The sequence below is a fragment of the Mirounga angustirostris genome, unplaced genomic scaffold, assembly GCF_029215605.1.
Source record: "Mirounga angustirostris isolate CCGP_5_RB_7025 unplaced genomic scaffold, mMirAng1.0.hap1 SCAF_8, whole genome shotgun sequence".
In the NCBI taxonomy this organism is placed as follows: domain Eukaryota; kingdom Metazoa; phylum Chordata; class Mammalia; order Carnivora; family Phocidae; genus Mirounga; species Mirounga angustirostris.
The window spans coordinates 101,442,030-101,464,114 of NW_026991716.1; the positions used below are offsets into that span (position 1 = coordinate 101,442,030).

The 22,085-nt window shown below is 42.7% G+C and overlaps 1 protein-coding gene across 8 annotated transcripts in view; it reads left to right on the top strand.

Annotated features, from left to right (window-relative positions):
* DCBLD1 (discoidin, CUB and LCCL domain containing 1) overlaps positions 1 to 22,085 on the top strand; it is a 72,402-nt gene that overhangs the window by 39,683 nt on the left and 10,634 nt on the right. For 5 of the 8 annotated variants that reach the window (XM_064598036.1, XM_064598038.1, XM_064598034.1 and 2 more), the window contains exons 3-14: positions 695 to 829; positions 2,439 to 2,490; positions 5,888 to 5,960; positions 8,473 to 8,606; positions 13,302 to 13,342; positions 14,522 to 14,731; positions 15,323 to 15,447; positions 15,724 to 15,871; positions 15,960 to 16,067; positions 17,957 to 18,041; positions 18,273 to 18,322; positions 19,212 to 19,331. In XM_064598036.1, coding sequence (XP_064454106.1) covers positions 695 to 829; positions 2,439 to 2,490; positions 5,888 to 5,960; positions 8,473 to 8,606; positions 13,302 to 13,342; positions 14,522 to 14,731; positions 15,323 to 15,447; positions 15,724 to 15,871; positions 15,960 to 16,067; positions 17,957 to 18,041; positions 18,273 to 18,322; positions 19,212 to 19,331 — 1,281 coding nt within the window. Of the gene's footprint in view, positions 1 to 694; positions 830 to 2,438; positions 2,491 to 5,887; positions 5,961 to 8,472; positions 8,607 to 13,301; positions 13,343 to 14,521; positions 14,732 to 15,322; positions 15,448 to 15,723; positions 15,872 to 15,959; positions 16,068 to 17,956; positions 18,042 to 18,272; positions 18,323 to 19,211; positions 19,337 to 19,485; positions 19,623 to 21,859; positions 22,064 to 22,085 lie in introns of those variants that run through there. The other 3 variants (XM_064598040.1, XM_064598039.1, XM_064598041.1) reach the window with 3 other exon arrangements.

A 22,085-nucleotide genomic window follows, 5' to 3' on the forward strand; every position in this document is an offset into this window, starting at 1 on the left:
TAAAAAAAAAAAAAAGAAAGTTCATGGATATTGCTTTTCAAGTAACCTATTCTAGAAATGATGTATTATACTCTTAATTGCATAATTTATACTACAGTATTTCAAAAGCCTTTAGAAATTCTTCTGCTTTTTTATAAAGTTCATTTTGCAAATCAAAATAAATTATATGGGTTAACCAGAAGGCACTGTAAGACAAAGATAAATGTGTAAACTGCATGAGAATAAGATTGTTACCATGCATTGGACAGTCTTTTAATTCTGGAAACCTCCTTGAAAAAAGAAAATTTGTGAGTTTCTTCTAGGAAATTTAGGAGGCCCCTAGAATATCACCTTTGTGATAACATTTTCTTGACTACCTAATGTATCTGACCTTTGTTAGTCTTCTTTCATAAAAATTGAAACCTGTCTCGGGTTGTTCACAATTAATTAATTCCAGCCTATTGCTTATCTAGAGTTAGCCACCCCCACCCCCCCACCCTTGGCTTGTCGGTATCATCAAGTCCACATTTAGGCACTAATTATCCGGTCCCATATAGCAGTTCCGGTAATAAGCAAAGTTTCAGTTGGGTAACAATTGCAATCTTGTATATGTGTTGTCTGCTAAATTTGACCGTTAAGGAAAAAAAATACCGTATTAGCAATTCTTTGTGCTGGTCTAAATTTTGAATGTGCCCAAAGTATGCTTTGTTTTTAGGACCATATTGTGGAAGTATGCCTGTTCCCAAGGAACTCCTATTGACCACGAACGAGGTCACTGTGCGCTTTGCGAGTGGATCCCACATTTCGGGGCGGGGATTTTTGCTGACCTATGCGAGCAGTGACCATCCAGGTATAGCGGAAGAATCCACCCAAATCTGTAAACTTGTGTCTGTCTGAGAATTCCTCTTGCTACTTGTATCACCATCTTTGGATAGAATTGTGACCTCAGGTAGAGAATATGTGAAGGAAGAGAGGAATGCAAAGTCTTTGTAAGCAGTTCGATCTGAACTCAGAATACTTTTATCGAGCATGTTAGATTGATCAGCTGACCTATGTGGGAGAGGGTTGATCTCATTTTCCTAGAAATGTTGGATGATGCATCTTTGGGGCTATTTTAAGGTCTGGTTAGTCCCTGGAGCCCTCCCCCCAACCTTTTTCACCTTAGGGGACAAGTAACCAGTGGCACCTCCACCCTCCACCCCCCACGTCCACTCACATACACCAGGTGCACCAGCACGAGGGAAGCCCTGGGAGTCTGAGTCACATGTGAAGTCACTGTCACCGTGTGCTTAACCCTGGAGCTGACACTTGAGCAGGAGAGAAGGAGAGTATAGAAACCGATGAGGGAGGAAAGCACGGCCTCCTGTCTAGGCCTCTTGGGCTCCAGAGTGATTACTGTACATGCACTCCATGTCTGGCCAAGGTCACAGAAGTGCCCAGAGTTTCTGCTCTCAGTGCCCCCTGGCAGAAAGGCTCCAGGAGGGGGGTGCGCCATTCATTTCCCTCTCATCCAATCAAATCTAGCCAATCCCAACAGACCACAGCAGGACCAGTGTTCACCATATGTTGCTCCCTCAGAACTACTGAAAATATTAAGGAAAGAAAGAATTATTGCAGCAAGTGTGGAATATTTTGGAAACTATCCGAGGTTGATCTAAATGCATTAAAATCCACAACATCTTAGCGTCCCCGATTCTGAGTGTTCATTCAGTTCTGTATTCCAAAGAGCATTCTCTTTTTTAAGTCCTTGGTCCTGACTGATCAAAGTGGAAAGGTTGTATTCTCAGTAAGCACGTGGTTCCATGGGCACTCAGATGCCGCTAGCTAAATTGCCAAATTAAAATGTTCCCGAACCTTCTCTATGAACCACGTCAGGCTTTTGAAATTGTTTTCCTCTTGCCAAGGGAGGTTATTATACACATGATCTTTGTAGGCATGTAGTGGACAGTAATGAACCAGTGTTGGTTTTTCTGTTTGAAATAGTTCCTGTTAGCGTTCACTGGACAATTGCTGAAAAACCATGGTTTGTGGTAGAAAAGAGAAATGGAGGAAATTGGTTAAATCCTGAAGACAGTGTTCTCAGTTTTGATTTATTTTTAAGGAGAAAAATTCAGATAATAACTAGATAGTGAATAAATGCTCTTTAAAAATCCTTTTTTAGGGGCACTGGGTGGCCTAGTCAGTTAAGCGTATGCCCTCTGCTCAGATCATGATCTCAGGGTCCTGAGATGGAGCCCCGCATCGGGTTCCCTATTCAGCGGGGAGTCTGCCTCTCCCTCCCCCTCTCCCCCTGGCTTGTCTCTCTTGATCACTGTCTCTCTCTCAAATAAATAAAATCTTTAAAAAAATTTTTAGAAGTCCTTATTTAAAATTATTTAAAATTATTATTGTTATTTTTTTTTTAGCATGAGTATCCTTCCATTCGGTCTCCTAATTGCAATTATCTTTATTTATGACAGATTTAATAACGTGCTTGGAACGCGCTAACCATTATTTGAAAACAGAATACAGGTAAATACGGTGTCCAAGTTGTGCTGCAGGCATAAGTTGCTGGACATTATGCTTTCTTTCACATTAAACCAGATAAAGTAGCTTATTTGTATTTAATTTTTTTTAAAATCATTTATGTTGTAAGTAATGAAGAATACTTGAAATGCTTTCTTATATAGCAGAGATCAGCAAACTTTTTGTCCAGGGCCAGATAGTAAATATTTTCGATTTTGCAGGCAGTGCAGTCCCTTTGGCATCTGTTCATAGTTTCTGTTGGCTGCTGTGATGCAAAAGCAATCATGGACAATATGTAAACAAACGTGTGTGGCAGTGTTCCAATAAAACTTTATTTAAAAACCAAACAGCAGCCGGGATTTGGCCCATGAGCTACAATGTGCTGACCCCTGAGTTCTACTGTCGTACCAGTGAGCCGTAGTGGAGTCTAGACTGTGTTTTTTCACCTGGCCAGCATTTGGAAGTGACTTTTGTAATTCCTTCACTTTCAGAGGGAGTTCATTTTGTCTTTCTCACAAAAGAGAAACTTACTGAGGATAGGAGATGAAATTTTTGACTCCAGCTTTACTTCAACTGGAAAAATTACTGAATCTCTTTGATGTACATTTCCTCATTTATAAAGTAAGAGCAGTCCAGAGCAGGACTTCTCAACCATGGCACTATTGTTATTTTGGGTTAGATGATTCTTTGTTGTGAAGAGCTGTTCTGTACCTTGTTGGATACTTACCGGTGTCCCTGTCCTCTACCCTCTGTGTGCCAGTTGTGATAACCAAAAATATCTCCAGATGTTGCCAGATGTCTTCCAGAGCAGGCAAAATTCACTCCCTGTTGAGAACCACTGGTCTAGAGAGAACTGTCAGTAACACCGCTAACAACAGCTATAACTCCTTAGAGTGCTTTCTTCTTGCCAGTCATAGCTCCCTGGACTTTGCACATAAATAAGTCATGTGAATGTTCTAGCAGGCCTGCAAGGTAGGCTCTGTCATACCCTGAAAACAGAGGCACAAAGCAGTTAAGTAGCTTGCCCAGGACTACACACTTCATGAGTATGCCCAGACAGTCAGGCACAAGAGTCCATGGTCGTGACCACCTCGGATATTCTAATAAATGAGATTATTTTACATGCCGAATTGATTTTAGTGTTAACTAATATTAAGTCTAGTAGGGAAACAAAAAAGAAAATGACCAATAATTTGAATAGACAATAAAAATTAAAATGACCAATAATTACATTTGCCCTGTAAAGTTGCCATTCATGCATCATGGACAAATGCCAACCTTCTCTGAGATCTTTCCAGCCATACCTGTAGAGTCACAGTGGTGATAGGGCCTCTGGGCATCAGCGGTCATTTCCTGTCCTCCTACAGAAAAGATTATACTCAGGCCTGCAGGGTGATGTTACAGTGCCAGATCATCTAGGCTACAGCCCAGCCGTTAGTGTTTGGGTAAGATGAGGTGTGGTGACTAGTACAGATCCACATTCCCTCATCTATGATTGTGAAATGTCGAAAGCTTTAAAAGTCAAAGGGTTTTGGGGCGCCTGGGTGACGCAGTCGGTTAAGCATCCGACTCTTGGTTTCGGCTCAGGTCATCATCTCCGGGCTGAATCCGAGATCAAGCTCGGCCCTGGTTTTATGCTCAGCGTGGAGTCGGCTTGAGATTCTCCCTCTCCTCTGTCCTTCCCGCTCATGTTCTCTCTCTCTCTCTCTCAAATAAATAAATAAATCTTAAAAAAAAAAAAAAAGAGCCAGAAGGCTTTTATGACTCATATGCTGGCAATACCTGATTAGTGTAAACTTAAATTCATTTGACAGTAAAATTGAACTAAATTGAGTCTATTTAGTCTTTGTGCATTGGCCTTAGATATTAATGTTTTTGATTAATATATGCAGCCATCAGATGAATAAGGTCTGAGAATCTAATGTGTACCATGATTATAGCAGATAACACTGTATTATATAACTGAAATTTGCTGAGAGTAGAATTTAAATGTTTTTGCCAGAGATATATGTGTTATATATGTGTGTGTATTTAAATATATACATTTACATATTAATATATGTGAGGCGATGGATATGTTAATTTACTAGTTGGGTAACATATACCAAATCATCGTGATATACATTTGAAATGTCTTACAATTTGTCAATTATACCACAGTAAAGCTGAAAAATATATATACCTTTTTTTTTCTGATTGCAAAAGTAATTTATAACTAAAGTAGACCATCACTAGCCATGTGTGGCTATTAAAGACTTGAACTGTGACTAGTCCAAGTTCAGGTGTGCTATGAGTATAAAATAAACTGCAGATTTTGAAGACTTGGTACAAAAGAAAAAAGACTAGAAATATCTTGTTGATAATTTTTTTTTGTTCATTACATGTAGAAATGATAAAATTTGAATATATTGGGTTAACTAGAATATATTATTGTTAGTTTTGCCTTTTTTTCTTTACCTTTTTAATATGGCTACTAGAATATTTAAATTTACATATGTGGTTTCCATTAAGTTACTATTGGAAAGTGAGTGCTAGTAGGCTGAATCAAGATATTACAGAGTCAAATGGCACAGAAAGTGGAAGTTTCTCAAAATGCTATTCTTGGAGAGAATCCAGAGATAGTCTTCCTTGTCTTCTTTATATTCATGAAAAACATAAGTTGTTATTTTATATATTTTAAGCGTATCTTTTTATAAAAACAAGACCATGCTATGTATAGTGTTTAGAAATTTTCTTTTTAAAAAATATATCTCGGAGGGGCACTTGGCTGCTCAGTTGAAAGGGCATGCAGCTCTTGATCTCCAGGTTGTGAGTTCAAGCCCCACGTTGGGTGTAGAGATTACTAAAAATAAATAAATAAATAAATAAACAAACTTTAAAAAAGTAAGTAAAATAAATAAAAATAAAAAATATATCTTGGACACCTCTGAATCAATTAAGATGCATTAGGGAAGCTCATTGTTTAAGAGAGTTTATAATGAATCCTTATATAAAGCAAATAATTATTGTGTAAAACTTGCCTTCAGGTTTACATTTTAGATTAATCTGTGTTTTCATAAGTCAGGTTTCTGATTTGTCATTAAAACAAATTATGCCTGGGGTGCCGGGGTGGCTCAGTCAGTTAAGCGGCTGACACTTGATTTCGGCTCAGGTCATGATCTCAGGGTCCTGGGATCAAGCCCACATCAGGCTCTGCACTCAGTGGGGAGTCTGCTTGAGAATTTTCTCTCTCTCTCTCTCTCTCAAATAAATAAATCAATCTTTCTAAAAAATTAAAAAAATAAAACAACATACTCCCTCCTGCATGTTCTATGGAGGAGAGAAAATGCATTTAAGTATAATTTATACTTTTTAGTTTAAGTGTAATTTAATAAAATATCAATTCTTTATTTTCTTTTTCCAGCAAATTCTGCCCAGCTGGTTGTCGAGACATAGCAGGAGACATTTCTGGGAATCTGGTGGATGGATACAGAGATGTAAGTAATTGAGGGTAATTTTAGGGCAGGGAGGAAATTAAAAAGTGTTTGTTGCTCTGCCTAAACTCATCATAAAGTCAAGTCAAATAAGATCTAAAACCCCGGAGGTAAATGCACAATTCTCTCTTTTCTGAGAATAAATGAAATAATAGGTATAAAAACCAAGGTTATTCGTGCATGCATTCCTATTTTTAGCATTTCCACTTAAGCATGGTATAAGTGAAATGGTAAATAAAACCCTTTTCAACACCTATGGATATAATTCCATTTGTTTTTTTATAAGAGGTCATCTGTTTTTTGGTTTTTCTTTTTTTTTTTTTGTAATTTATTTCTGTATTTTAATGCTTCTGTTGGTTCATGTAATAGCCAAGGACATCACCATTCACATCAGAGAGTAACAACACCATGTCTGGGACCAGGGAAGCCAGCTGCCCTGCACTTATGTAACAGTTCTTCCTGCCTTGCACCCCCAGTTTCTTCTGCAGAATGAGACTCTCTGGTTGTATACATTGTTCCCAGAGAAAAATACATCACAAGAAGTCATTTGTCTAAAGTATATGTCCTGTCTCCAGATACACAGTCCTTCATTTCTTACTATTTGCAGATCTCAATCCCAGAAATTTGGTATCTGATCTTTGAATATTAACATTGCTGCTTAAAATAGTTGAGTTTCTAGCACATGAGAATTGGCTTGAGTTATTACAAATGTGAAAATCTGTATAGTGATGAAACTTTTCTAAGAGTTATTGACATGTGTCTTTGTGCATCCAAGAAAACAAACATGTTCCAGGAGGCTGATAATCTCCTCTCCAGCAAGGGGAAAACAAACTTGGCTTTAATTTTTGCTTTTAATACATCCTGATTGTGGAAGCAGCATATTTTGCAATTTTGCTCTTTGTTTCCTTTTTCATGTATTGTCTTTATTTACAACATTGACACAGGATATTCATTTGGCCTATAAATTGTTTGAATCTTAAAATGATTTATAATACCTGAATTTGAGATATACTTGGCACAAGCTATTTCTAAGTGACTTCAAGAAATTAACTAAGGGAAATAAACAGTTGAAGTATAGTTTTTCCCCCAGCAATAGAAAGTCTCTTTGTTATTTTTCCATCCCACGCAAGGAACTTAAAAATTATATGTAATAAGAGAGATAGCATCATTTTTTTTCTTACTTTAGTTGTTTATCGTGCTGCCTCTTGACAGAGCTCTGTGTTTTAGTACAACAGGTAAATAAATGGCTTCCTCCGTGGTAGATCTGAGTACGTGATCTGTAGGTGCTAGCACGCAGGTTTCCTATTTAACTTTGGCTGGTTTCATATCATTTGCTTTCAGAATGACTTTACCTGGGAGTCTGCTACTCCCTCTCTCTCTGCTACTCTCTCCCTCTCTCTCCCTGTCAAATAAATAAATACAAAATCTTAAAAAAAAGATAGCGGCCATGTTATTTGCTGATGAGTTTGTGGGTCAGCACTTTGCGCTGGTCAGTTCTTAATCTCCCTTGCCTAAAAGAGCTCCTGCAGTCATGTGGTGCATCAGGTGGGGCCAGAGGGTCGGAGGTGGCCATGATGACATGTGTGGCCGTTGGTTGGGCCGTGTCATCTGCAGCAGAACCGAGCAAGTTACGTGTTCCAGTGCAGTCAGTGGGAGGTACCTACATGGGGGCATGACCATCGGGAGGCATTATCCCTGGGGGGCCGCCACGACTGTAAGTTACCTACTTCCCTCTCTAGCGGATGGGTGCCCAAGTTGGCGTAAATGTGGTGACTCTGAAGTCATTTTGAGATAGTTATACAATAATTTTTTCCCCTCCTCTAAAACTTTCTATTTAAATGAATTATGGCGTAGCAATGTCATGGGTCAAACAGGGATCCTGACTGCATGTTATAACAAGATGGAAACCTCCCACCCTATTTTAAATGTTTTGTTTTTTTTTTTAAGATTTTTTATTTATTTGAGAGAGAGAATGAGAGACAGAGAGCACGAGAGGGAAGAGGGTCAGAGGGAGAAGCAGACCCCCCGCTGAGCGGGGAGCCCGATGTGGGACTCGATCCTGGGACTCCAGGATCATGACCTGAGCCGAAGGCAGTCGCTTAACCAACTGAGCCACCCAGGCGCCCCAATGCGTATTGCCATTTTGGGGAAGTAGAAAATTATTTAAATCAAACATCAGATTTTTTGAAGTCAAACTTAGGTTCAGAAGTGATTTTTTCATCTTTTAAATTTCATCTAGACTGGTATTTCTTTCTTTTTTTTTTTTTTTAAAGATTTTATTTATTTATTTGAGAGAGTGAGAATGAGAGAGAGCACATGAGAGGGAGGAGGGTCAGAGGGAGAAGCAGACTCCCTGCCGAGCAGGGAGCCCGATGCGGGACTCGATCCTGGGACTCCAGGATCATGACCTGAGCCGAAGGCAGTCGCTTAACCAACTGAGCCACCCAGGCGCCCTCCCACCCTATTTTAAATGTGTTCTGGAGTAACCGTGAGTGATGACGTTGCTGTATTTCAGACCTCGTTACTGTGCAAAGCCGCCATCCATGCAGGAATAATCGCAGACGAGTTGGGCGGTCAGATCAGCGTGCTTCAGCACAAAGGGCTAAGCCACTATGAAGGCATCCTGGCCAATGGTGTACTCTCAAGAGAGTAAGTACTTTGTCTTTTGTTCTGAGTGGCAGGTAACCTGAAAGGCATAATTTACCAGCTCATAATTTTGAAGGGACAGTGGGCATAGGATCCCAAGGGTTTGTCAGCTGGGAGGAATGTGTGTGAGTGCTCAAAGCAGCATTTACGGTGTCTTTGTGGAAGATCAATGCAGCAATAAAGAAGCTCACTGGTTATGCTGACAAGTGAATTAAAAGGGCACACATCAGAAGTTCTAGGGCAAAGGAATGTTTCTACTCTCAGGTGCTTTAGTAGGAGAAAATAAAGGCTGTTTTCAGTTCTTCCGGTTTTAGTAAATAATTGGTTATCTGCAATATTACCAAAGGTACTGAAGAAGACAGGGAACTAAAATAAGCCTCCATAGAACTACCAAGCTCCCCGGGAGATCCCTAGAGACAAGCTCTTAGTGATGAGTAATAGTTGGGAAGTGAAAAAAAAAAGAGGGCTTTTGTTAACATATACCTCTCTGTTTGCTGGTATCCTCTGCTCTTTCACCTTCTTGAGAAAAAAGTATGTCAATTGTTCAATTGTTTTAAACATTTCAACCTGAGCTTTTAATGCTTTTAGGTTTCCTCAGCTTCTGGAGTGGAAAATAAGAGCTGTTAGAACTAAATATAATCTCGCCTCATGGTCCAGGTGTCCACCCATAGAAACAGGCAGCTTGGAATGGGCCAGAGGGAGGCTTTCCTTGGGTGGAGGCCTTGTGAGAGAACGGTGATCCTCAAGCCACTGTGTTTATCTTCTGCTCCCTCCCTGCCTGCCCCAGAAATGTCTTCCTGCTATCGTGACCCTGGTTTTTTGGACAGGTTGTCACCATAGTCTTGGTCCCCAGAATATGGCACAAGACAGAGACTACAGGCATTTCAATTTCAGGATCCAAAAGTAGGAAAAAGGAGGTCAGGGCCTGTATCCTCTACCACTTCCCTGTCTGTGTGCAGATCACCGACCACCCCCGCTCCAGCCCCCCCCCCCCCCCCCATTTTGCTGTCGTCCCTGCTTATGTGCAGAAAGAACACGGTCATGTTTCCCTGCTCTGTTCTCCCAGGCAGTGTGGACCATCTCATCTGGTGAAAAAAAAACCACATAAGGGGGTTGATAGGTTCCCTAGTTAGCATAAATGTAGTGACTCTGATGTCATTTTGAGAAAGTTATACAGTAGTTTTTTTCCTTCCCCTTCTACTTTTTATCTAAATGTATTACAGCTTTGTTTAGCGATACTGTAGTTCAAATGGGGATTCTGACTCCAAGTTATAATATTGTTTTTTAGGAAAATGTATCTTAAGTTCCAAAGAACCGATTGATGAATTCATAGGTAAACTTAGGGACCAGTACCCATTTCTGGATTGAGGTGTTGGCTTAAGCTCACGGGAGAGGGGATTTCGAAGCAGTGGCTGAAGTTAGGGGTAGAAACTGGTTAGGTCACCTTCATGAAGAAGGCAAGCCTTGGGTTTGGTGGAAGGCAGGAACCAGGCATATGGGGACATGGGAGCAGAGTCAAGGCTCAGAGAGGGACACGAAAGGAGTCGTGGCAGTCAGCACACCAGGCTCACGTCCAGGGCCCTGGCTGGTGGGTGGCTGAGGGAAAAGGCAGAGCTCCCACCGGCAATTCTGAGTCGGGGGCTGCGGGGGGGGGGGGGTAACTGGAGAGGGTATTCCAGTCCAAGTCTTTTACAAGCCACCCAGTGATGCTGTATGTAATCTACAGAAGGCAGTCATCCACTAAGGATTGGGTGCAGGCTGCACTCTGATGGGCGGGCTCTCCGCTCTGTCTTTGTGTTCTCTGCTTGCTATAGAGAGGACTCCCCTCTACTTTCCCCCTGGATAGGACTTTTAGCTTTGAGAGGCCCCAAAGTGTTCTTTTCCTATTGTGTGACCAAAGACAAATCGGTCCCAAATTTAAGATCTAAATGCCTAGTAGCAGAGTACCTTTAGAAAGTAAAATCCTTACTCAAATAAATAAAATTTATATATTTGTGTATTATAAATTCATTTTATATACACATGCATGTATGTTATACATACATGTATGCATGTACATATATGTACTATATATAAAGAAACATGCATGCATTATATATGCCTATATACACACATATGTTTGTACATATATTTTTTCACTTATGTATTTGCCTCAAGGTTTGTGGAACATAAATATTATATCCTGATTTATAATAAAAGTGATTGCTTATACACAGTAAGCTGTGTCGGCTTGACCTTGACTTTTGAGGATCTGTTTCTGTTTACATTTTTTATGGTCTAATATATTGACACCAGGGCACTATTTCAGAAAGATGCCATGCTGTGGCCTAGATTTGTTGGGAGCCACATCTCCAGATAGGAACAAAGAATTGGCCTCTGGTTTTAAATCTGTTTTTTGGAATCTCTTGCCTATGTTTGTATACATTTCAGTGCTTCTTTTGTAGAAAAAAAGGACCGTAGAAAGTTGAACTTGTACTATGAGGATTTTATTTTACTTTTGAAAAAAAAATTATTTAAACTACTTGAAGAGAAGTAGACACGTTCTCAATTACTTCTGGGCTTGATACAGATGAAGTCTCTTTATGTAAGCCAATATTAAACGTTCATGCAGAGTCCAGAAATCTCAACCACGAATGAATCAGGAAGAGTTTTGCTCCACATTCCATGTAGTTATTTGAACAAACTGTTCGATTTTTGTTTTGGTAAGAAGAGAAAGTCCAGGTTTATATCAAGGTCCCTTCTTCCTTCTAGCTCTGATTTTGCTCTGGCTTTTTGTCCTGAGCAGAGAAAAGTGAACTACATGCGGACACATGTCTTCCACTCCTCCTGACTCCCAAGTCTTCAGGGGGCAGTTGTTTTTCTCTGTGCCCGTGTGCTGCTGGGGAAGCAGTGTGCATGTGGTCATTGAACTTGTGTTCCCACGCATGATTGTTTGGTGTTCAGGAAAAAGCTCTGCCACTGAGGAAGAAGGAGTCCCTAAAGTAAATATCTAGGGTTCTTCTGGGATTCATCCGGGTCGGGTCACTTCCTTGATTTGAGGAGACCAGAATGGAATCAGGAAGAGAGGCTGACCTCAGACCAAGGGTGAAGGCTCACACCACCAGCAGCGAAGGCTTTGCTTTTTCAGTTGACATCAGCCTCTTCTTGATGGCTTCTCGAGCCCCCGGGGAAGGCCAGCAATTCCAGGCATCTGATTGAATGCATTCACCCTGACGTGTGACTGCCTCAGAACCCCAGCCTCCTGGAGGGTTTTCGTTTTTAGGAGAGGAGGCTCATTTACCAATAGAATTCTCCCAGTGGTTGTATTTAGTTTAATAGAGTGCAATGGAAAAATGTATCGCAGCTGATCACGGGCGAAGAGCCAGGCAGAGAGCCATTGGGAGGAGAGCCTCCCCTGGCGGTGTCTTCCCAGGGTTAACGCCACAGTTACCCTTCTTGTCCTAACTTCTCTTTTTCAACAAAAACAAAATAAATATTTTAGTGTCTCATGGCAGCGGGAGCGAATTGAGGCCCTCCGAGTTGCCACGATATCAGGTGCTTTATTTGGGCAAAATTTCAAGTGTAATACTTAGTGCAGGAATGTTAGGAAAAAAATGGAAAAAGCAGTCAAATAGAGGCTCTAAGTAAATTAATAGAACTTGGAATGTGAACCACGTGCACCTTTCTTTAGAAGTTAGGAGAGCTGCATCTTGACCCCGGCTTTGGCACGAACTGTGAATTTCGGCAAGCGGGTCCGCATCTTCATGTGAGAAATGATGGGTGCCTGCCTTGTATTCAGTGCAGCGGGTATAACAGAACCTTTATGTGGAATGGCAGGGCTGTGGAGTCTCCGCTCGAGAGTGGACAAAGAATATGAATGAAAAGGTCCATTCCGGGGACTTGGACCACCTGGTACTTCTAAGCAATGGTCCCAGAGCTTTGCTGGGAAGGTTCTTAGACTCTTGTCCAGACTCTTGTCCAGACTCTTTCTGGGTTTTCTGTGGATTTCACCATTCAGTACTCTCTCTGTCCATGGTTGCTGGTTGTAATTCAGAGTTAAACATTTAAGTAACAAGCAGTCCTCTCAGATTGTAAAGTAATTGCACACAACAGTGGCATCTAACTCTTCGTGCGTTTCTCGAGTATCAGTATACTGAGTACTATGCATGCAAGATTCATCTTGAGAACTTCAAATTTTCTACATAGTTTCACACTGTTGAGTTGGTGAGGGACTTACAAAAAGGTAAATACAGCCTTGGGCCTTCGGGATCTCTTCTCCACGGAAGGAGACATCTGCAGAGTGAGGTCGATATGATGTTTGCCTCTGGGTGCACCACAAACTGTAGAAATCCTAGAGTCCACAGGCCCCGGGGTTAATGCCAGCTCAGCAGTAGGACTGTCCCGCAGCCGCGAGGCCCAGCTCAGGCCGGTCAGTGAGATGCTTTGAGTTTTCTCCCGCTGCACCTTGTCATCCAGAGGGAGGGTGGTTCATGGCTGTAGGGAGGAGTGTGACTGGGTGGTGTTAGTAACGTTGCTTCCCTTCAGTGGTCCTGAGTTTCTCTATAAAAGGCCAGTGATGAAGATGGTAAGAGCCTTGCTGGGGTGCGGTGAGGACCCCGTGAGGTGCGGGAAGGCTCCATGACGCCTGGGCTGTGGTGCTGTGTCCATCGTTGTGATCCAGGTAAGCAGCTCACCTCCTGTTTGTGTTTATCATTGCAGCGGTTCCCTGTCCGACAAGCGATTTCTCTTTACCTCCAACGGTAAGGATCCAGCTTTCTTTAAGAATTTGATATTTTAGGGGGCGCCTGGGTGGCTCAGTCGTTGAGCGTCTGCCTTCGGCTCAGGTCATGATCCCAGCGTCCTGGGATCAAGCCCCGCATCGGGCTCCCTGCTTGGCCGGGAGCCTGCTTCTCCCTCTCCCGCTCCCCCTGCTTGTGTTCCCTCTCTCGCTGTGCCTCTCTGTCGAATAAATAAAAAACATCTTTTAAAAAAAAGAATTTGATATTTTAACGTCTTCAGTGGTGGTTTATTCTCCCATCCCCCTCCCGCGCTATAGTTTAAGGGTTTTGTTTTCCTCCCCCACAGGTCCCACAGCACCAAGTGCGTTGTAACTTAAAAATACCGAGACAGGAACTCAATTAGCACGAAGTACAGAATAACCTTTCTCTGTAATCGAAGCTCTCTCACACTTTTGCCCAAAAAACGATGAAAATGCAAAATGCCACTTAGGTTAAGATAAAATTCCTTTCTGTTAGATTTTAGTAGGCAAAGCTTTTAAATATTACAGTTTGATTTGTGGTTATCTTGAATAAAGTGCCTGAACACGAGTGTGTGAAATAGGGCTTCTTAGCCCCTCCCTCATGGAATATATTCTGTGTAAATATTCTCTCAGCATAAAGTAAAATATTTCCAGACAACAATATGCATATGTCTTTGTCCAGGAGAGGAGGGTGGCCTTTATTTGCCAGCCTCCACATTGTCTTGGACATGACAATGATGATGTTGAGTACAATTTACTGATCTTCAGAGCACCCGGATGTCCGTCCTCTTCAAGGACACAGACAGTAGAGTCCTCTCTGATCAAGTGAGAAGAACCTTCAGCTTTTGAAACACATTTAAGACACGTTGTACTTTGCTGAAATGAGGGTGAATTTAGAAGTCTAGGAAGGAAAATCTACAGTAGGAACAGAGAGACGTCATTTATAGGGGATGCGACTTCAGTGAGGTCCATTACAAAGAAAAGCAGCAGTTGCAAGGGACCACGGTACAAGTGAGTCAGATGAAAAGTCTGGGCCATTAAAAAACTAATAAACAGTTGATTTGATATCAGAATGGAAGTAAATCAACTGAATAATTCTAGTTGAAATGGAGTACTTTTTTTTGCTTTCATTTTGTGTTTATATCTGAAACACTTTCTTGGCCTTTTTTTTTTTTTTTAGGTTGCAGCAGATCATTGAGTTTGGAACCTGACACACAGATCAGAGCTTCTTGGCAGTGGGTCAGTGAGATGGGAGAACAAGTTCACTGGTCTCCTGGCCAAGCCCAAGTTCAGGGCCAAGACCTGTCATGGGCTTCGGGGGACAGTGGCAAGAACCGTAAACAGCGCGAGTGGCTGGAGACCGATTTGGGAGAGAAAAAGAAAATAACGGGTACAGTTTCACAAATGCAAAACGACGGGCAGTTGAAATTATGTTTCTGAGCTACATAGGCACCTCTTTCTCTACCTCAAAGTATTCTGTGTCTTTTCTAAAAGTAACAAGGCTTCGCATTGTCTTGATGGGAAGAACCTGTGTGCAGATTCTAAGTGTGGCTATAAGGAGTAGATGAAACCTTTTTTTTTTTTTTAAAGATTTTATTTATTCATTTGACAGAGAGAGAGAGCACAAGCAGGGGTAACAGCAGAGGGAGAGGGAGAAGCCGACTCCCCGCTGAGCGGGGAGCCCAGTGTGTGGCTTGATCCCAGGACCCTGGGATCATGACCTGGGCCGAAGGCAGATGCTTAATGGACTGAGCCACCCGGGCACCCTAGAAGAAACCTTTTTATGGCATGTTGTCAGTGTGGAAACACTCAGCTGTGGTCAGGTTTCAAAATGCAAATAAGAAAAATTGGCCTGCAAAATGATTTAAGATTTCAAGTGAGAAAAAAAAAAAAAGAAAAGAAAAAAAAAAAGAAAGAAAAGAAAAATTGTAATACATGCTATATTGTAAAATCTAACCTATCAATAATATTTTCTTACAAGGAATTATGACCACAGGATCCGCACAGTCGAATTTCAACTTTTATGTTAAGAGTTTCGTGATGAAGTTCAAAAACAGCAACTCCAAGTGGAGGACCTATAAAGGAATTGCGAGTAATAAAGAAAAGGTAAGAGAAACTTGAGAGGAAAGAACTGAGTGGGAGAGTGGGTCTCCAGATGTTTTTATCAGTGTGTTTCCAGAAAACAGATCTGCAGCACCACCCTAGTTAGGTCACGCAGTCTTTGTTGGCAAAGCCTTGCGTCTGCACTACCAAGCGTGTCTGCAGAACCGCCACAGACCTAGGTTCCTGGCTCTGGTGTCCTACAGCCAGGTAGGAGTAGGGTGAGAAAGACGGATGCGCTAACCACTAGCCTCTTCAGGTCAAAGTTATTTGATTCTACAGGTGTTTCAGGGCAACTCTAATTTTCGGGATCCAGTGAGGAATAATTTCATCCCTCCCATCGTGGCCAGATACGTGCGGGTTGTCCCCCAGACATGGCACCAGAGGATAGCCTTGAAAGTGGAGCTCTTTGGCTGCCAGGTCACACAAGGCAAGTCAGCGAGTTCCTCGGTTTGGATGGTGCCCTTTGACAGATAGTTGTTACTAATGTGGTTCTTCCAACCTCTTCTCTGCCTCAGGTAATGAGTCGTTGGTGTTGCATAAAACAAGTCCAAATACTATCGGTTCCACTGAAAGAGAAGATGAGACGATCACAAAATCTGTCCCCTCTCCAGAAATGCCCACAGGTAGAGCAGTTCCTTTTTTGTAGTTTCCTCAGGAGCATAACTGGACTCCGTGTGATTATTACAGTAGCTTCAACAAAAACTTTTTTCTCTGTCGTATGAATGTCCGGAGTCCGATGGCTCTGTGTGTAAAATGATGTATCTCCACAACTCTTTGGTGCAATATTGTAAGTAGAGAAAGTAGTATTTGCCCTTCAAACACCAGGTAAAGATTTTATGGAAAAATAATAGCACCTCCATACAATGGAATACTCTGCAGCCATGAAAAATAAATGTGTTTAGTAATGGAGGAAGCTAGAGACAGAGACAAACTTAAAATACGCAAAGGACGGGACAGTCCATATAGCACTCTATCATGTGTGCAAAAAAGGGGATAAAGAGGGGCGCCTGGGTGGCTCAGTCGTTAAGCGTCTGCCTTCAGCTCAGGTCATGATCCCAGGGTCCTGGGATCGAGTCCCACATCGGGCTCCCTGCTCAGCAGGGAGTCTGTTTCTCCCTCTCCCTCTGACCCTCTGCCCGCTTGTGCTCACTCTCTCTCTCTCTCAAATAAATTTTTTTTAAAAAAAAGGCACTAAAGAATGAATATATAGAGATAATCATTCTAATGTCTCTGGAAGAATGTCAAGAAACATAATTTGGCTTCCCATAGAGGAGGATCAGAGGCAGGAGGGAGACTTGTATACTTTTTGAAGTTTGAATGTGTAAATATATAATCTATTCAAGTAATAAACATTAAAAGTCATTTATTTTTTCAGAATATAAGATGATTTGTGTATTAGTTTTATAAAATTCAGAAAGATTAGAGATCTATAAATATGAAAATAAAAATAAGCCATAAATTAGCATCCACAGGTAATCACCATATTCCACTGTATCCAATCAACTATATTTATCTATAACTTTGAGAAAAAATGGTAGCATTCCACATACTTTGTTCTGTAGCATATATTTTTTCTCTTAACATTGGATCATGAGCATCTTCCCGTGTTATTAAGCAGTTGAAAAACACAGTTGCTAATACCTTTATAGTATTTTTTCATATGGATATACCATCACTTAGTTAACCATTCCCCTATTGTTGGATGTTTAAGTTCTTAGATTTTTCCCAAATCTCCACTCTGGTAAATAACACCGCTGTTGTTTACGACTTTTGTTCCTTTTGAAGGTCCTTATATGGCCCCCCCCCCGCCATTTCATGAACTACACATTTCCACTCCTGATCATCCCTTTGTTTTCTTCTCAGGGATCACAGATAAAGGGTGAAGAACAAATATTTCTCTTTTAGTTTCCATAGTGTCTCCAAGTGGGGCCTCCTTCAGTAGCTGTTAAAGTGACTTCCTTTTTTGAAGTAAGAAGACACGGTATTCCGTGGGCAGAGTGGAAATGCTGTCTGAAGTCATCAGTCTGCATTTCCTCTCAGCCCTCCGCTCCAGAGCCCTGGTAACGGGAAGCCCAGGGCTCTTCTCCCCTTCCGCCCCACCCCCCAGCTCCTGTTATTGTTCACGTGCAAAGCCTCCCACCATCTGGGGGAACTGGTTCCTTGAGCTGATTACCTCCGGGCCAGCTGGGTGGGCCAGCTTGAAACCTCCCCCGCCCAGTTCTGATTTTGGAGTCTAATGTTGTCCAAACAACAAGCTCAGAGTAGGTGTCAATCCCTGAGGACCATCAAAAATTGCCTTTTTGGAAAATAAAAGAAAATTTATTTTCCTAAACCTCAGCCAGGATTTTGAATCCCCTCTGTTTGCTTTCTGATATCAGGAAATGCCTAGCACATACTCATTTTCCCCATATATTAAACTGTTGAAGACCCTTCAAATCAGTGTTGAGTTTTAGATTGTGAACTTGGGCTGCAGCTCATTTCTGTTGTAATGTGGCGGCTTCCCCCTTCCCAGGAATAAACATCACAGCTGTTGCTATTCCGCTGGTGCTCCTTGCCGTGCTGCTTGCTGGAATGGGAATCTTTGCAGCCCTCAGAAAGTATGTGACTTGACATTTTTAAGTTTCTTCTCTATGCAAATAATCACAAAACCAAAATGTTTGCTTTCCAGATACTCATGTGTAGAAAAGCAGCATTACTTTGGCCAAGATAAAATGTTAATATATGTTTTAAGAACAAGTTGGGTAGGGGTAGAAAGTATAATGTATTCTTCTCTAAACAACATTTATCACTTAGAAACCTTTTCAAGTAGGATTCTTTTGTCTCTGTAGGAGGAAGAAGAAAGGAAATCCATATGGATCAGCTAAGGCCCAGAAAACAGGTTGGTTTACAGAAAACTCTATCTACGGTTTTATTCTGTCTTACAGAAGGGACAGGTCTGCTGATTAAAAGCATGATTAGGTCTGTGGCCCACACTTACATGGTTAAAAAAATAAGCTCTATAGCCTTTAAGGTAGCAAGCCTAAAAGAAATGGAATATTGTGTCCTATCTCCTTATTTCAATTGGGAGTTTTCATGGCCAGTTACTTTTACTTTTGTTCAGCATTATCCCATCATTTATCAACATTCAGGGTTTTTGGCCATTGGAGTTTAGGCCACCCCAATGCCTGTCACCCAGGAGAAGTTATAAAAGCCCCATTTTCACAAAGTACGTTGTCCAGCACACTCTGCAACTCCAGGCTTCCACAGTATTTCCCATTCTGGGAAAGTGAAGGAAGAACCAGGCAGGGTTCAGGTTCAGGTTGCAGAGAATCCTTAGGACTACACGATGCCCGTGCGATGAGTCAGCCGCGGTCCAGAGAGAGGGCAGCAGGGCAGGACCCCTCAGAATCTTAGGGGCACTTTGGGACACCCCCTCTGCAGGGTCTCAAGAGCCGGATGTGTTGACTCCTGAGACACGAGTGTCGCGTCTGTGCAGATGACGGGAAACCATGCCTCCCACGTGTGTAACATAGGGATAATCTGGGACGTGAGGGGTACACAGATACATAGCAAAGGCAAGTGGAAAGCGTGGCCGGAATGCTGTCCGTTGTTGTTGTAACGACACAGCATGCTGTTTCTACCACATGTATCTGAGGAGCCGTGGCCATGCACTTACACATAAGGTTAGCCGGCAGGAGGCGGTCTGACCCCCGACTTGTCGAGAAACACATCATGGACAATGTGTGTTACACTTCTGAGATATTAGTTTCCTGTTATCTTTATTCCAGACTGTTGGAAGCAGATCAAATATCCCTTTGCCAGACATCAGTCTGCTGAGTTCACCATCAGCTATGATAATGAAAAGGAAATGACGCAAAAGTTAGATCTCATCACAAGTGATATGGCAGGTAAGGGTTAAGCCTCTGGGACGGTGCTCTGGGGTCAGACGTGCTGCTTCTGGGAGCGGGGAGACCAGGAGGGAAATAAGATGAAAACCCTTGTGTTTAGATGAGGCCCAATAAGTCAGTAATGTGTATAGTCTTCTTTCTTAACTCTGCACAGAGTTGCAAACGGACACTGAGATCTCTCTCAAAAGCCCATTCAGACAAGGCCAATACACCAACAGGAGCTAGAGCAGAACTATAACAATGGCCCCTGAGGTACCACGAGAATCTGGAAGCCCTGAATTAATCTGTTACTAAGGTTTTGGTGAAGACACTAAGAAAGAGGGCCTGGAAAGCACAGTTCCTGGCCTTGTGGAAGACGAGCTAGGAGATGAACGATGCCGTCCAGTGTTAGAATGGCCTCTGAGGCCGGATTAGCCATTCCTGAGAGTCAAGCTTCTCAAACTGTCCTTGGGGAAGGATCCATTTTGTTGTTTGCCTTTTAAAAAATTATTTCTAATCCATCAAGAACTAATACTTTTGTAAAATACAATTCACGTGACCCTTGAACAACAAGGGGGTTAGGGATGCCGCCCCCCTGCGCAGTCAAAAATCCATGTATAACTTCTGACTCCCCCAAAACTTAACTGCTCATAGCTTATTGCTGACCAGAACAACCTACTGTTGACTCCATCCTTACAAATAACATAAACAGTTAACACACACTTTGTATGTTATATGCATTATATATTGTATTCTTACAATAAAGTGAGAGAAAATGTTATTAAGAAAATCATAGAGGAAAATACATTTCCAGTACTACGCTGTATTGGAAAAAAATCCGCCTATAAGTGGACACACACAGTTCAAACCCCTGTTGTTCAGGGTCCACTGTAAAAATGAGGAGCAATAATGACATTTTAAAAAAGATATACAAAATACAAAGCTCTAAGCCTTTTATTAGGCTCAGTGGACATAAAGGTACTCTCAAATTGCCGTGAGTTTCTAAACACTTGCTCTGAATTTGTGTACTTGTCTTTTTGCAGACCTGTCTCGGTTCTCAGATATGTAGGCATCTGCAGACCGCACTCCCTGAGGAGCACTGCTTAGCTTCTCGCTACCCATAGTGCATTCTGAGGGCCAGCAGCATCAGGGAGCTTGCCAGAAATGCGGGCTTTCAGGCCATGCCCCAGGCCTACCGACCCAGAAGTTCCCAGGTGGTGCGTGTGTGTATCAAAGTCAGAAAGCTACCAGTGGAAAGCTTGCTTGAGCCACTTCAGGGCAAAGAGAGCATCTCTCGCCACAAAATCCATCTTCTTATTCCTTCATCCCCGGTCCCCGACAATTCTAGTGCTACCCTGTAGATAGAACAAGGGGAGGAAAGACCCCCTTCTCTGTCCTCTTCCTTTCATTGTTCTTTAGCTTCTGGTGCAGCCTGTTGCCCTCCCCCACTGTGTGGTCCTTCTTGGGCACCTTGACTGTGTGAGCCCCTGAGTCTCGCTCTTCCCCTCACTTAGCCACAGTCTCTCTCTTCAGCAGTCTCACCACCCCCAACCCCCCCCCCCCCACCGCCGCCGGCTTCAGAGCTCCCAATAGAGAGCCCTTCCTTGCATTTTTGTCTCCTCAGTCGCTAAGCCCAGACTTCCCTCGCTTTCCCCAAGAAGTGAGTAATTCTCACCTGCTGGACGCCTCTACCTGCGATGCGAGTGCCACCAGTTCCTCAGTGGGCCCAAAATTGAACCCCTTGTTCCCAACCCTCCCCACGACTGCTCCATACGTTCTCTTCCCAGTGGCTTCCCAACTGTGTATCCCAGGCTTCTGGGCTTAACACCTGGGAAGGGGCCTTGGCTGCCCTCTTTCCTCACGCCCCACATTGCTGGTAATACATTTCTCTGAGTCATGTCTCCAAAGGGTGGCCTTTCCAAGGCTGCTGCCAGACCCCTAGTGTGTGACTTACACTTTTCCTTTTTTTCTCATTTTTTGATCTTTCCTTCTTCAGTCGGCTTCCAGGTTACCTCTACCTGTGCCAGTCTCTTCTTTAGAATCCTCAGTAGTTTCTACAGAAGTAGGCCAAACTTGCTAGCAAGGCACTGGCACTCTATGAAGGAGCCTACGGTTAACAGCATACACCTGCAACCTGAGTTCGACCTCTGGCTCCACTGGCTGCCAGCTGGGTGATCTTGGAGATGTTATCTCAACCTGCTTCCGTTTTCCGTTTGTCAAATGGAGTAATAGTCACTACCTCTTCTTTGTACTTTTTTTGAGGATTTCACTGATAATATGTTAGGCTAATGCCTGGCACAGAGTAAGGACTCAATAAGTGGGAGCTTTATCGTTACCCTCGCCATTATCATTAGTCCCCAACCTACTATTTTGGTCTTCGTATTCCATTAAACTACGCCATGTCCCTCATACTCTGGCCACATCAAACTCCGACTCTTCCCAAGGTTTTTAAGAGGTTGTTGAATCACCGTTCCCGTTCCACCTCCCAAATCTGGCATCTCAGGAGCCAGTTTGAGAGCTCCATGCGGTGTTTTCCCCTTACCCCGCAGGTGTGGGGAAGTGTCATCTCTGCCTTCTCTAGGCTCCCGCGCTGCGCTGAGGCTTCCTAACGCACGAGTTCGGTTGTGTAAGCCCCTGGGTGTGGCACCTCCGCCTTTCACACCTCGGGCTCCCTCACCCTGCCTGCTGCATCGCAGGCACTCAGCCGAGTTGGCTCCGCAGAGCACCCCTCTCCGCAAACAGCCGGCTTGCCCGGGCGTCCGTGTGGCACACACA